Source organism: Oncorhynchus nerka, linkage group LG23 (assembly GCF_034236695.1).
Source record: "Oncorhynchus nerka isolate Pitt River linkage group LG23, Oner_Uvic_2.0, whole genome shotgun sequence".
NCBI lineage: Eukaryota > Metazoa > Chordata > Actinopteri > Salmoniformes > Salmonidae > Oncorhynchus > Oncorhynchus nerka.
The window spans coordinates 19,148,457-19,164,887 of record NC_088418.1 but is presented as its reverse complement, the minus strand read 5'-3'; the positions used below and the strand labels follow the sequence as shown (position 1 = coordinate 19,164,887).

Below are 16,431 nucleotides of genomic sequence, written 5' to 3'. Positions count from 1 at the left end.
TACTTCCAAAGTTGTGGCAAAATGGCTTAAGGACAACAAAGTCAAGGTATTGGAGTGGCCATCACAAAGCCCTAACCTCAATCCTATAGACAATTTGTGGGCAGAACTGAAAAGCGTGTGCGAGCAAGGAGGCCTACAAACCTGACTCAGTTACACCAGCTCTGTCAGGAGGAATGGACCAAAATTCACCCAACTTATTGTGGGAAGCTTGTGGAAGGCTGCCCGAAACATTTGACCCAACTTAAACAATTTAAAGGCAATGCTACCAAATACTATGAGTGTATGTAAACTTCTGTCCCACTGAGAATGTGATGAAAGAAATAATTCTCTCTACTATTATTCGGACATTTCACATTCTTAAAATATAGTGGTGCTCCTAACTGACCTAAGACAGGGAATATTTATTAAGATTAAAAGTCAGGAATTGTGAAAAACGGACTTTAAATGTATTTGGCAAAGGTGTATGTAAACTTTCGACTTCAACTGTATGTCTCGCTAGCTCTAAGACAAATGGATCCATGAATGCAGTCACGTTTTATTTCAAGAAGAGTGAATGTCTGAACGTTTGTTCTAAACTCTAGTGTGTCTATAAAGAGAGGAAACAGAGTTGCTCTCACAAACTCCTGTACAAACATTGTCTGTGGGCTCCAGTTACACAGTCAGAGACTGTGTGTGTGTGTGTGTGTGTGTGTGTGTGTGTGTGTGTGTGTGTGTGTGTGTGTGTGTGTGTGTGTGTGTGTGTGTGTGTGTGTGTGTGTGTAATACAAATCTAGCCAAAAGTGTCTGTTTTCTCTGCTGTAAGTCTGATCGAGTCTGCGTCAAAGCTATAGCACAACCTTCCTTCCTCCTACACAGGAAATTGCATTTCCCACTTTCTGCCAAGCAGAGGAGTGAGGTGGGTGGGGTTGTGAGCCTGGGGGGAGGAGGGTGGTTCTAAGCAGAAACAGAGCGAGCCCCATTTCGTATTACACACGAATACAGAAAAAAGAAAAGGGAATCCTGAGCTGAGGCTCTTTACTTCGGGAGACATTTAACTGTTTTTTATGGAGACTGCTGGTCTGGAAAATGAAGATCTCTTCTGTGGTCATAGTTCTCCTGACTAAAGCGTTCATTGGAGGTAAGCAACTTTTCTATTTAGGTAACTTGGTTAAAATGGAAAATAGTGTTTTTAGGTCATGATATGAAATTTGGCAATACCTTGAAGAGTTATGTGTTGATGGAGAGAGAGAGAGAGAGAGAGAGAGAGAGAGAGAGAGAGAGAAGAGAGACAGCAAGAGAAAGAGAGAGAGAGAATGTCATAATAAAAGATTGGGAAAACTTTTGTGAAATGAGTAAGTGTTAGAAAACACATTCCACATGACATGCATTTGAATCAGTAAATAATGTGTTTTCCCTCATCTTTGTTCAAAACAAAATTTACTCTGGTTTGTGTGACTTTTTTCATAAGATGCAGCTTAATACTTTAGCTAAATAAATATATCTAGAAAATTATAGATTTTATCTAGAGATGAACAGTTCCCTTCTTAGTGGCTTGATGGCTTTGTGTGTCATATAAATATGCTGCAAATGGAAAGTTATGAAATTACTTGAAAAAACAGATGTTGCTTTTGTCATGAAACAGGCCATAAAGTCTGGTCCTTAATATTTCTTCCACTTAAAATGGACATATGCTTGCACTTGAGCCAAACACCACGTTCAGATGTCTCATCCACAAACATGCTGGACTGTGTTGACTCCAATTCTTACCACAGTTGTGTCAAGTTGGCTGGATGTCCCTTGGGTGGTGGACCATTCTTGATAAACTGTTGAGTGTGACAAACCCAGCTCAAACTGGTGTGCCTGGATCCAACTACTATATCCCATTCAAAGGCTCTGAATGGCACACATACGCAATCCATGTCTCAGTTGTCTCAAGGCTTAAACATCCTTCTTTAACCTATCCCATCCCCTTGATCTACACTAATTGAAGTGGAATTGAAGGTGACATCAATAAGGGATCATAGCTTTCACCTGGATTCACCTGGTCAGTCTATGTCATGGAAAGAGCCAGTGTTCCTTATATTTTGTCTACTCTGTGTTTATTTACTGTACATACCCTTTGTGTACTATATATTTCAGAAGTGTGCCAGGCCATCAACATCACTGTCACCCCCTCCCCATTTACGGTGGCCCAGGAGGGCGAGAACGTCACCCTGACCTGCCAGGTGTCCCAGAGACGTCGCTCCAGCAGCCTGCCCGTAGTCAAATGGACATTCCTGCCGGAACGTTCTTCAAGCGACAAAGAGTTCCTCATCGCCAGGGTCAACATGAGAAAGGCCAGGTTCTATGGGGACTATACCAAGAGCTTCCCCTGGCCTAAGTTGAAGCTGACAGTGGTCAAGCAGGGGAAGATTTTCGACCTGCTCATTATGAACATCTCAGCGGAGGACCGTGGACTCTACATATGCCGGGTGCAGGAGTTCAAGAAGCACCAGAACCGATGGAAGGCATCAACAAACTGTACGGCCGCCACCGAGCTTAGAGGTAACTATGGCTTTAGGTGTAGCACTGTCTGTGGTGCAGTAGAATATAAATTATGCAGTTGGTGGTGGTAGTAGTAGTAGTAGTAGCAGTAGTAGTAGTAGTAGTAGTAGTAGCAGTAGTACAGTGGTATAAGTAGTAATAGTAGTAGTACAGTGGTATTAGTAGTAGTACAGTGGTATTAGTAGTAGTACAGTGGTATTAGTAGTAGTACAGTGGTATTAGTAGTAGTACAGTGGTATTAGTAGTAGTACAGTGGTATTAGTAGTAGTAGTAATAATAGCAGTAATAGTAGTAGTAGTACAGTGGTATTAGTAGTAGTACAGTGGTATTAGTAGTAGTACAGTGGTATTAGTAGTAGTACAGTGGTATTAGTAGTAGTAGTAATAATAGCAGTAATAGTAGTAGTAGTACAGTGGTATTAGTAGTAGTACAGTGGTATTAGTAGTAGTAGTAATAATAGCATTAATAGTAGTAGTAGTACAGTGGTATTAGTAGTAGTAGTACAGTGGTATTAGTAGTAGTACAGTGGTATTAGTAGTAGTAGTAATAATAGCAGTAATAGTAGTAGTAGTAGTAGTACAATGGTATTAGTAGTAGCAGTAGTAGCAGTGGTGGTAGCAGTAGTAGAAGTACATTTACATTGATATTTTAGTTATTTAGCAGACGCTCTTATCCAGAGTGACTTACAGTTAGTGCATTCATCTTAAGATAGCTAGGTGGGACAACCATATATCTCAGGCATAGTAAGTACATTTTTCCTCAATAAAGTAGCTATCAGCAAAGTCAGTGCAAGTAGTAGCAGTAGTATTAGTAGTAGTATTAGTAGTAGTAGAAGTAGTAGTGTAGTACTGTGGAAATAGTAGTAGTAGCAGTAGCAGGAGTAATAGAAATAGCAGTAGCAGTTGTAGTAGTAGCAGCAGTAGTAGCAGTTTTAAGACAGCGCCGGAGAACAAGGCTGACGTTTTACGTATTCCTGACCAATTTTCTTTTTTTTTCTTTGCGTTGTTTGTAACCTAGTTTTCAACATATTTTGCACATAATGTTGCTGCTACAGTCTCTTATGACCGAAAATAACTTCTGCACATCAGAACTGCGATTACTCACCATGGACTGGCAGAATCCTTTTTTCCCCTACATTTGCGTGAAGAGAAGGTCGGAGAAAAAGGGGCCAGAGGGCGGGCTGCCTTCTGAGAATTTGTAGGCGATCGAATAAACCCCCACTTCCTTCCATTCTGCTAGCAAACGTGCAATCTTTGGAAAATAAAATCGATGACCTGCGCGGAAGATTTAACTACCAACGGGACATTCAAAATTGCAATGTCTTATGCTTCACGGACTTGTGGCTGAACGACGACATTATCAACATACAGCTGTCTGGTTATATGCTTTATCAGCAGGATAGAACAGCCATGCCTGGTAAGGCAAGGGGCAACGGACTATGTCTTTTTAAAAATAACAGCTGGTGCACGATATCTAAGGAAGTCTCAAGGTTTTGCTCGAGAGTATCTCATGATAAGCTGTAGACCACAATATCTACCAAGATAATTTTCATCTGTGTTTTTCATAGCTGTCTACATACCAGCACAGACTGATGCTGGTACTAAGACTGCACTCATAAGCAAACAGGAAAACACTCACCCAGAGGCGACGCTCCTAGTAGCCGGGGACTTTAATGCAGGGAAACTTAAATCCATTTTACCAAATTTCTATCAGCATGTTAAATGTGCAACCAGAGGGAAAAAACTCTGGACCACCTTTACTCCACACACAGAGACGCATACAAAACTCTCCCTCACCCTCCATTTGGCAAAACTGACCATAATTCTATCCTCCTGATTCCTGCTACCAAGCAAAAATGTAAGCATTAAGCACCAGTGACTCGATCAATAAAAAAAGTGGTCAGATGAAGCAGATGCTAAGCTACAGGACTGTTTTGGTAGCACAGGAGTACACCACATCAGTCATTGGCTTCATCAATAAGTGCATCGATGACATCATCCCCACAGTGACTGTATGTACATACCCCAACCAGAAGCCATGGATTACAGGCAACATCCGCACTGAGCTAAAGGCTAGAGCTTCCGCTTTCAAGGAGCGTTTCACTGACATTTTCAACCTCGCCTTATCTGAGTCTGTAATACCAACATGTTTCAAGCAGACCACCATAGTCCATGTGCCCAAGAACACTAAGGTGACCTGCCTAAATGACTACCCACCTGTAGCACTCACGTCTGTAGCCATGAAATGCTTTGAAACCCTGGTCATGGCTCACATCAACATCATTATCCCAGAAACCCTAGACCCACTCCAATTTGAATACCACCCTAACAGGTCCACATCTGATGTAATCTCTATTGCACTCCACACTGCCCTTTCTCACCTGGACAAAAGGAACACCTATGTGAGAATGCTATTCATTGACTACAGCTCAGCGTTCAACACCATAATGCCCTCAAAGCTCATCATTAAGCTAAGGACCCTGGGACTAAACACCTCCCTCTGCAGCTGGATCAGTGATAGGCCTGATCACCGACAATGACGAGACAGCCTATAGGGAGGAGGTCAGAGACCTGGCCATGTGGTGCCAGGACAACAACCTCTCCCTCAACGTGATGGACTACAGGAAAAAGAGCACCGAGCATGGCCCCATTCTCATCGACAGGGCTGTAGTGGAGCAGGTTGAGAGCAGTTTGACCACAAGGCACTACAGAGGGTAGTGCGCACAGCCCAGTGCATCACTGGGGCCAAGCTTCCTGCCATCCAGGACCTCTATACCAGGCAGTGTCAGAGGAAGGCCCTAAAAATTGCCAAAGACTCCAGCCACCCTAGTCATAGACTGCTCTCTCTGCTACCACACGGCAAGTCGTACCGGAGTGCCACGTTTAGGTCCAAGGGGCTTCTAAACAGCTTCTACCCCCAAGCCATAAGACTCCTGAACATCTAATCAAATGGCTACCCAGACTATTTGCATTGCCCCCTCCCCCCCACCCCCTCTTTTACACCGCTGCTACTCTCTGTTGTTATCATCTATGCATAGTCACTTTAGTAACTCTACCTACATGTACATATTAACTAACCGGTACTACCCCCTGTATATAGTCTTTCTATTGTTATTTTACTGCTGCTCTTTAATTACTTGTTACTTTTATTTCTTATTCTTATTCGTGTTGATTTTTGTATTTTATTAACTGCATTGTTGGTTAGGGCTCGTAAGTAAGAATTTCACTGTAAGGTTGTATTCGGCACATGTGACTAATACAATTTGACTTGATTTGATTAGTAGTAATAGTAGTAGTACAGTGGTATTATTATTAGTAGTAGTAGTAGCAACAGTACAAGTAGTAGTAGTATTAGTAATAGAAGTACAGTGTTGTTATTAGAAGTAGTAGTAGTAGTAGCATCAGTAGTAGCAGTAGTAGTAGTAGCATCAGTAGCAGTAGTAGTAGTAGCAGTAGCAGTAGTAGTAGTATCAGTAGTAGCAATAGCAGTAGCAGTAGCAGTAGCAGAAGTAGTGTATTAGTAGTAGCAGCAGTAGAAGTGTAGTAGTAGTATCAGTATAAGTAGCAGTAGTAGTGTAGTAGTAGTAGTAATATCAGTAGCAGCAGTAGTAATGTAGTAGCAGTATCAGTAGCAGAGGTAGTAGTAGTAGTAGCAGTAGCAGCAGAAGTAGTAGTAGCAGTAGCAGCAGCAGTAGTAGTAGTTGCAGTATTAGTAGTAGCAGTAGTATCAGTAGTAGTAGTAATAGTAGTAGTAGCAGTAGCAGTAGCAGTAGCAATAGCAGCAGCAGCAGTAGTGTTATTATCAGTGCTAGTAGTAGCAGTAGTAGTAGCAGTAGCAGTAGTAGTGTAGTAGTTGTTGTTGTAGTATTAGTAGCATTGGCAATAATAGTAGTAGTAGTATTAGTAATAATAATAGTAGTAGTAGTAGCAACAGTAGCAGGAGTAGTAGTATTAGTTGTAGCAGCAGTAGTAGTGTAGTAGTAGTAGTAGCATTAGTAGTGTAGTAGTAGTAGTAGTAGTAGTAGTAGTAGTAGTAGTAGTAGCAGTAGCAGTAGTAGTGTAGTAGTAGTAGTAGCATTAGTAGTGTAGTAGTAGTAGCATTAGTAGTGTAGTAGTAGTAGTAGTAGTAGTAGCAGTAGCAGTAGTGGTGTAGTAGTAGTAGTATAGGTAGTAATAGTAGCAGTGGTGGTAGTAGTATTGGTAGTAGCAGCAGTAGTGGGGTAGTGGTAGCAGTAGCAGTAGTAGTGTAGTAGTAGTAGTAGTAATAGTAGCAGGAGTAGTAGTATTGGTAGTAGGAACAGCAGTAGTGTAGTAATATTAGTAGTTGTAGTAGCAAAATTATTAGTAGTTGCAGTAGCAGTAGTAGTGTAGTACAGTGGAAACATCAGAAGTAGTAGTTGTAGAAGCAGGAGTACAGTGCTAATGATAGCTGGAACCAGAACTGGCTGACCTAGTTCCGTGTTTCATCGATCATGAGAAGGAAGAGATTGTGTGATGTGTAAAGGTCATGTTTTCATTGTGGTAAGGAGTTCCGTGGTTTTGAACAAGCTTGAAAAGAAGTGATACTTGATAGTGATGCTTCATGAGAGAGTATCTTGTCTTCTCTAAAGCTGATGTCAGCCCTTCTGTTCTGCCAGTTCAATGCACAACATTCTGTGAAAGAATCTAAGCAATATACACTGTAGCACAGCAGATGTAGCACAGCAGATGTAGCACAGCAGATGTAGCACAGCAGATATAGCACAGCAGATGTATCACAGCAGATATAGGAAAGCAGTAATATTACAGCAATGTAGCACAGCAGATGTAGCACAGCAGATATAGCACAGCAGATGTATCACAGCAGATATAGGAAAGCAGATGTATTACAGCAATGTAGCACAGCAGATGTAGTAAAGTAGAAAAACAAAGCAGATGTAGCAAAGCAGTTGTAGCAAAGCAGATGTAGTAAAGTAAATATAACAAAGCAGATGTAGTAAAGTAGATATAACAAAGCAGATGTAGCAAAGTAGATGTAGCAAAGTAGATGTAGTAAAGTAGATATAACAAAGCAGATGTAGCAAAGCAGATGTAGCAAAGCAGATGTAGTAAAGTAGATATAACAAAGCAGATGTAGTAAAGTAGATATAACAAAGCAGATGTAGCAAAGCAGATGTAGCAAAGCAGATGTAGTAAAGTAGATATAACAAAGCAGATGTAGCAAAGCAGATGTAGTAAAGTAGATATAACAAAGCAGATGTAGTAAAGTAGATATAACAAAGCAGATGTAGCAAAGCAGATGTAGTAAAGTAGATATAACAAAGTAGATGTAGTAAAGTAGATATAACAAAGCAGATGTAGTAAAGTAGATATAACAAAGCAGATGTAGTAAAGTAGATATAACAAAGCAGATGTAGCAAAGTAGATATAACAAAGCAGATGTAGTAAAATAGATATAACAAAGTAGATGTAGTAAAGTAGATGTAGCAAAGCAGATATAACAAAGCAGATGTAGCAAAGTAGATGCAGCAAAACTGATGTAGTAGATGAAAGTAGATGTAGCAAAGCAGATGCATCCTTTCTTTCTAAGCTATTACTTTGAGTATATTGAAACTTAACCAGTTTTTTCCATGAAATCATTTGTTCCGGCTGTGACATTTGACTGTCCTGTCTGAGCCCAGGCAGACAGACTGGCGGAACAGCCGAGGTAAGGGAACACTGGCACCATCACCACCAAACACATTTGGACTTTGGCTATAGCCAGGATTTTCCCTGCGTATTATACACATACACAATTGTGGCTAGAAGTGAGTGAACTCGACAGTGAGAGAACAAGAGATAGTTGTAGCATGAGACTGCCCAAAGTTGGTTGCCTAGACAACTGCATAGTAATGTGTAAACACACTCATTTTGCATTTACAGACGCTCTTATTGAGAGAGACTTACAGGAGCAATTAGAGTTATGTGCCTTGCTCAAGGACACGTCAACAGATTGTTTCACTCCACAGCTAGTCGCCAACGGTGCTATCGAATTAGATCCTTTTCTATAGCTCATTTGGCTCATGTTAGGGCTGGGAATTGCCAGGGACCACAAAATGTAGGTACCGATACAATATGTATTGTGATTCTCCCGATTCTCCCTATTCTACATGTGTTGCAATTTGATACTGTGATTTTATTGCGATTTCGTGTTCCAAACATATTGCTCACTATTTGGGGGGGTCCAAATAGTCTGGGAAGCCATTTGATTAGCTGTTCAGGAGTCTTATGGTTTGGGGGTAGAAGCTGTTTAGAAGCCTCTTGGACCTAGACTTGGCACTCCGGTACTGCTTGCCGTGCGGAAACAGAGAGAACAGTAAATGACTAGGGTAGCTGGAGTCTTTGACCATTTTTAGGGCCTTCCTCTGACACCGCCTGGTATAGAGGTCGGCAGGATGGCAGGAAGCTTGGCCCCGGTGATGCACTGGGCCGTACGCATTACCTTCTGTAGTGCCTTGCGGTCGGAGGCAGAGCAGTTACCATACCATGCAGGATGCTCTCGATGGTGCAGCTGTAAAATCTTTTGAGGATCTGAGGAACCATGCCAAATATTTTCAGTCTCCAGAGGGGGAATAGCTTTTGTCATGCCCTCTTCACGACAAAATCTTGGTGTGCTTGGACCATAATAGTTTGTTGGTGATGTGGACACCAAGGAACTTGAAGCTCTCAACCTGCTCCAATACAGCCCTGTTGATGAGAATGGGGGTGTGCTCTGTCCTCCTTTTCCTGTAGTCCACGATCATCTCCTTTGTCTTGATCACTTTGAGGGAGAGGTTGTTGTCCTTGCACCACACGGTCAGGTCTCTGACCTCCTCCCTTTAGGCTGTCTCGTTGTTGTCGGTGATCAGGCCTACCACTGTTGTGTCATCAGCTAACTTAAGGATGGTGTTGGAGTCGTGCCTGGCCGTGCAGTCATGAGTGAACAGGGAGGACAGGAGGGGACTGAGCACGCACCCTTGAGGGGCCCCCGTGTTGAGGATCAGCGTGTTGGATGTGTTGTTACCTACCCTTACAACCTGGGGGCGGCCCGTCAGGAAGTCCAGGATCAAGTTGCAGAGGGAGGTGTTTAGCCCAGGGTCCTTAGCTTACTGATGAGCTTTGAGGGCACTATTATGCTGAACGCTGAGCTGTAGTCAATGAATCGCATTCTCACATAGGTGTTCCTTTTGTGCAGGTGTGAAAGAGCAGTGTGGAGTGCAATAGAGATTGCATCATCTGTCTATCTGTTGGTGCGGTATGCAAATTGGAGTGGGTCTAGGGTGTCTGGGATAATGGTGTTGATGTGAGCCATGACCAGGGTTTCAAAGCATTTCATGGCTACAGACGTGAGTGCTACGGGTCGATAGTCATTTTGGCAGGTTACCTTAGTGTTCTTGGGGACAGGCACTATGGTGGTCTGCTTGAAACATGTTGGTATTACAGACTCAGACAGGGAGAGTTTGAAAATGTCGGTGACGACACTTACCACTTGGTCAGCGCACGCTTGGGGTCTCACACGGTGAAAGAGGGTGATGCAAAAAAGATGGAGAAAAGTGAAGAAAGAGGATGTTACAGGGAAGGATGTTTTGAAGGTTTTTGTGATGAGGACTTTTGTATGGATCATCACTGCATACTGGTATTAATTTCATTTTTTTTTCTTCTTTACATTTGATGAATACTCTGACGTAGCCCAAAGTGACCCATTGAATTGGTCTATTGATTGCTGAAGACAGTATTTATCCCAGAATGCAAATCTGTCTTAGGGATGCTATTCATTCGATCTGTGTACCGTCACTGTGTGAGGATATAATGAGAGACTTCCTATCAAAAATAAAGGGGGAGCACATATGAATGGAATCAATTGAACAGTGAGAGACATTTCTTTGGCTCCAAGCAGTGCTGCAGATTCAGATGATTCATAGTATTCCAGAATGTGCAGCTGGCCTTTTGGCTCAGTGCATATTCATAATGTCCTATTGAAGTCATACTATATGATTCATGGCAAAGAAGAGTCTTCTGCACCACGATACTGATTTCTGAAGGCCACTATCAAGTATATCCGGGACTCATCAATCAGACTTGGGAACCAAGAACATATGATCGAGTGTAACTTCACCTAGATAGGAACAAGCTATAGAATGTGTGGCAAAAAAAGTACATGGCAAACACAACTACAGCAAATACTGAGCCAAGACTCATGGCTCGCTGTCATCTACCTCAGACTAATGTTTCAAAATAGTTGAATGTAGGCCATAATTATGATCGGCACAGACAAAGCAAGTGCTGCTGGTTTAGCATCAAGGGAAATACTCTAGAGGTAACCCCAGCGTAAGGGTCAGTGCTATCCGGGTTCCTTGGAACATCCCTACTCCAAACCTGACGCTAACCTTAACCTTAACCTTAACCTTAACCTTAACCTTAACCATAACCCTTACCTAACCCTAACCTTAATCCTTACCTTGACCATTTTGCATTTCAACTTCAACGTGGTTGTCCCAATGATCTTGATTGGCACAGACCCAGTTTAAACCCTGTGGACAGGCTAACGTGCAGCACACCCAGCCAGGCTTCAGCCCAGTAACCCTGGAGATCTGGTGGCTAGCTAAGCTAAGGATGGCTGCTATGTGTGAGAGAGGCTGCTGTCAGCTGCTCGCGGTTTAGGGTATTTCAGGACGACTCGGTGGGTGTTAGCTACCACTAGCCAGTGATTCAGGAAGAGGATCCAGAGGAGAGGATAACCTCAATGCTGTCGTCCTATGCCGAGCCACGTACAATTAGATGTATTGCAAATGTATAATCAGGCAGGACGGTTGACACACTGATGATCGTGGACTTTCCCTGGTTTCCTTTCAGTGCATGTCCTACCAGCGACCACGGCCAAGGAGAGTCTGTGGAGCCTGTTTGAAGGTAAGAACGTGACTCTCTGGTTCTCTGCATTGTACTTGACTAAAATAGCGCAACAACAATAAATAGGTCATAAATGACACCGATATTTCTGCATAAGTGACTAACAACTGAAACATGAGTCTTCAGGGCTGTACAATATTATGACTGTGACTAATCTGGTCGGTTTTGTGTGTTTCAGACGTGTACCTGTGCGCTGTGCTGATCTGCTCTGTGGGACTAGTGTGCATGTGCATGTTCACCGTGGCGGTGACCTGCCAATATGTTCAGAGGAAGAAGAAGTTAAAAGGTGAGTAAACACTCTATCCCTGCTCCTTCCCATCCAACACTGAAAGCCCTCATCTGGGCCATATTACCAGATCATTTAAAGATAATGGACTCTGATATGTAAAGCCAAGGCATGCTTTTTGATGACACGGCAGAATGTTTTTTTGCCCCTCATGAGCTTATGTTTTGTCTCATTGCCTCATAGACAACTACCATTTGGTCAAGAGCCTACAGAACAGGTAAGTTTCATCCTTCAAACTCAAGTAACTATGACTTAAACTGTACTTTAGCCACTATGGTACACACAGACTCTTTTCATCCATGACCGCGATGGCTACTTACATTTCCCTGCTCTAATTCTGCTGTAAACATGCCTGTCTGCTGTCTGCAGTTCAGGGGAGACGGTGACCAGTCTAGTCAGTGTGTCTCCTGCTCTGCCCAAAAAGCAGAGGAGGTACAGGAGGAAACGAAGCAAAGCCCAGTCAGAGATACCACCAGAGATACCAGTTAAAGGTAAACAGACAGTCTCTCAACAACATCATACATCTGTATCACATTTTCCCTTACCCAAGCATGTATGTTTACTTAGAAGCCTATCTTCATACGCACAGTTGGGTATGTGGTCTGGGGGAGGGAATGTGGCTAAAGTAATCATCAGAGCATAAAGGAGTTCTGAACATTTTTCCTGATGCTTGAGATGTTGTGAATTATCTATGAAATATTGCTTTACTTGCCACTACCTTTTGAGCCCATATATGGATCAACTGTACCGTACGTGTGGGCATAGATAAACTGGAAATAGAGCAAAGCAACTTCTATGTCAGTCTTTGTGATATCAGGGTGCTACCAGAAATAGTGCAAAGTTTATGGTCAACTAATCAAGTAAGACAGCGGATTTGAAGAAAGTAACGTCTGTTATTGATATTTTTGTTTCCCCTTGAGATGAATAGGCTGATGTTGGGCAGTTTTAAAGTGTTGCATCTGTCTCACAAGGAGTTCATGTCATGTCGTAGTAGTCTGAATGCCAACACACGTCAAATGTTGTATGTCTGTTCAACTCTGCTTTGACGCGGGCACGTAAACATTGCAGACGGGGAACATTTTGGTTCTGGGTTTGGGTTTTAGGGGGGAAATGGTTCTTGTGACACAGACAATGTGTTCCCTATCTGCATAAAGTATGTAATCATTGTATTCTTCCACAGCACCCATAGCAAACAAAATCCCCAAACCCAAACTTTTAAAGGTACAGCCGATGAAAGTGGTCTTGGTAAGTGCTCTGGGGTAACTCCTGGTTCATACATACAATTAAAAAGGCAACAAGTTATTTCAGTAGAGGGCTGTCCAGAAATCTAAAATCGAATCTAAGTTTTACTTCATTCGATTTTTGTGTATATGTGACTGTTAACCCGAGGTAATTTTGTTCAGTATCAAATGATAAAATACACAACGTGAATAACGAGTATGCTTCTTCACCCGTTTAATCTTTCTCCTTGTCCCTGCAGCCAAAGATTGCAGAAGAGAGCCTGACATATGCAGAGTTGGAGCTGGTCAAGCCCCTACCGGACAACAAAGCCTCGTGCACAAGCACTGTGTATGCCCAAATCCTCTTTGAGGAGAGGCAAGTATGAGAAACACACCACTTTTAGCCGAAGCTCATGTACAAAATGTTATATTTATGATCAGCATTATTGTTCTATATTATATTGAGTTTTATTTTTCTTACAAAGCCAAAATGAGATGAAATACAAACAGGTTTTCTATACTGTGTTGAATTTTTATTTTACAATTGACTTCTTTTTTTTTGTTTACCTCCCAAAACATCTGCATGATGTCTGTCATCTTCTGCTATGTTATTACAGCAATACTGCAGCTGCAAAGGTTGACATTAAGGCAACAATTAGACGCCCGCCCATTTGTGTTATTTGTGTTATCACGCAGCTCTTTCAACTGGTGCCAAAGTCAACGGGCTCTTGGCGACACACTTGTACCCAGAGCTGTGATCAGCTGTGACAGAGCAGTTTAACTGGCTACAAACGAAAGGCCTTGTTTGGCTTGACTTGTATCACCAGAGTTTTCCTCTCACCTTATGATTACAAAGCACATGATTACTTACATTTTTTATTTTATTTTTTACTCCTGGTAAGAACAACACCAATGACCAAATGCCGTTTCTTTATCTCTCAAGATCTGCACAACAGCGGAGATTTTGTCTTCTGTTTTTTAAAACTTTTCCGTGAATGTAAGTGTGTGTAAAAATGCTTAGTATGTTTAATGACCCCTTGGATTTAACCATGGAAAACCGAGCAAAACAACAGTGTTTTTTTCTCCCCCAGTGAACTTGAAATGCCAGACATCCAGGCACCATAACCATTCCCCATCCACCAGTTCTCTCTCTCATATATGAAGATCTATACATAGACTAATAATCACCAGAGTACATTGAGACGATTCCATGTAGGAAAAACAAATCCTTCCCACATCCATTGACAACAACGAAATCTATCTATATCTATCTACACACATCTACACAATGGTTCAAAGTAACCTTCCTGGGGTGAGAAAAACGTCTTAAAACCTTTTTAAACTGTGAAAATTGAAGTCTCCTCCAAACCACGTTTGACTTAATGTGGAGGCCACTGCGTGGACCTCTAACTAGAACCATGTGTGAACGCTGAACTCTGCACTTTCCTCTGCACTTTTCCTTTGCCATTCGTTTCACCCGGAGAGTGACGTCGCCCGCACTCATCAACATTACTCTCCATTCCAGTTGGAGCGCCTCTGTTATTTGTTTTTGTCATTTGAAAATGACGTCGTCGCTGTCTGATGAAAACCTCATAACTAAATTTTTGCCAATTTAAATGTTTTTTCATTTATTGAAAGCAATATGTCCCCTCAATGTACTCTCAACATTGCATGACTCTCGGACCAAGAAAATGTATTCAAAATAGCTTCTGAAGTTTCATAATTGTATGTTCATTAATGGGAAAATATGGTCATTTTTTCATTTACTGAAAAGTTTCTGTTTTGGAGATGAGGGTTCATCAGACAGCGACGATATATGTGTGTGTGTATAATGTATCATATGTGCTGTATAAACATAAAGTGGATGTATATGGTCAGTGGTTAACGGCATGTTTCCTTGTGCTTTCTTTCACACCTCAGGATATCACTTCAGTGAAAAGTCAATGATTATTCATGACATGTTATAAGGAAACGAGAAATTGAACAAGTAGCAGGTAAAAGAGATGTGGTTTGATCATACCTCCATGTGTGCTTAATTGAGGGAAATGGAGGGTGGGGTAAGGAGTGTCTCCTCTTGTGAAGGAGGAACTGTAATGAGAGAGAGAGACAGAGAGAGAGAGACAGAGAGAGAGAGAGAGAGAGGCAGAGAGAGAGAGACAGAGAGAGAGAGAGAGAGAGACAGAGAGAGAGACAGAGAGAGAGACAGAGAGAGAGAGAGAGAGAGAGAGAGAGAGAGAGAGAGAGACATAGAGACAGAGACAGAGAGACAGAGAGAGAGAGAGAGAGAGAGAGAGAGAGAGAGAGAGAGAGAGAGGGAGAGAAAGAGAGTAAAGTGTGACAGGCCCAGACAGGTTGACAGAGGGAGCAAACAGACAGTCTGCCTCCCCGCCCTGCACACAGATTAAACTACAGAGGCCAGTGAATAATACGTGAAAAATCAAAGCATATTTTTCTGTGTGTCACGGAGGGGGTCAGATCTCAAGTCTCCAGACATCACAAAGTTTCTGAATTGCAGTGTACAGTAAACATAGTGTAGCTGTTGCCTACGTATATCCTGTGTGGTAAGAGAAATAGGTACCGTGACTGTCAAAGTACCAGTCTGACATCACTGACTCAGACTCAATAAGCTATAGGAAATAAATGGTTTAAGCTATTTAATCATGTCATGTCTCACTGCAAATTACCCACTGGCTCTGTTAAACACTCATTGTGTTCAAAGAGTGTTTAGGTCATTGGCTTACACTAAAAGTGTTGGGCCGTAACTAATGAAAACAGTTTGGTAACTGATCCCCTCTGGTCCCGTGCTGATGACATCAGTCCTTAGTGACACACTATGAACGAACCATTACATTTTTACAGAATACAGAAGAGTACTATTTTCATTGAAGATGTTCTTCTGTATCGACAGAGTTGTTTCTTTTTCCACAATCACATCTCTAAGCAATGACACAGTATCCAACTTCTCTCACCACCAAGCCCTTCCATTTTCCTGTACATCACAGCACCATTAGACACATTATGCAACTTTTCCAAGTATAATTATTATTGATACTCAGTCAAGTACCTTTGAAGTAGCTCCAGAAACATGTGTACAAGGAAGGGCCCTTTAAATGTAATCTTTAGACTGTATGACAGGGTTGTATTGAGTCAGAGGAGAACAAAACCACATCCATTCAGGACTTGAATAAACAGAACGACATGTTTCTGCCCATTCTTGACAGTTTTCCTAAACATGATGTCCAACAAACTCATCCTTTGAATAGGCTACATGGCTAACTTTGCTATCTTTGAAAGGAATTACAATACCAAAACAAAACAGCTCCGCAGTCAAAGACATGCCAGGAAAAGAAATGAGAATTGTACAGAAATCCTCTGTGAGTATCATCAGACAATTAGTCACTTGGGTCCTTAAATATTTAACACATAATGAAAACTCTGTACCTAGTGACCCTACCAAGTTTCAGGTAAGACCCATGTGCAGACTGTGTTGAAGTAACAA

At 41.9% G+C, this 16,431-nt stretch overlaps 1 protein-coding gene across 1 annotated transcript; it reads left to right on the top strand.

Moving 5' to 3' along the window:
• The first annotated feature begins 900 nt into the window (after positions 1-900).
• On the top strand, positions 901-14,817 carry LOC115106411 (V-set and transmembrane domain-containing protein 4-like). Its single transcript, XM_029629123.1, has 9 exons — positions 901-1,117; positions 2,119-2,523; positions 11,373-11,426; positions 11,605-11,712; positions 11,896-11,929; positions 12,082-12,203; positions 12,893-12,957; positions 13,193-13,308; positions 13,629-14,817. The coding sequence occupies exons 1-9, from the start codon at positions 1,066-1,068 to the stop codon at positions 13,711-13,713; spliced, it is 1,041 nt and encodes a 346-aa protein (XP_029484983.1). The 5' UTR covers positions 901-1,065; the 3' UTR covers positions 13,714-14,817.
• Positions 14,818-16,431: the final 1,614 nt, after the last annotated feature.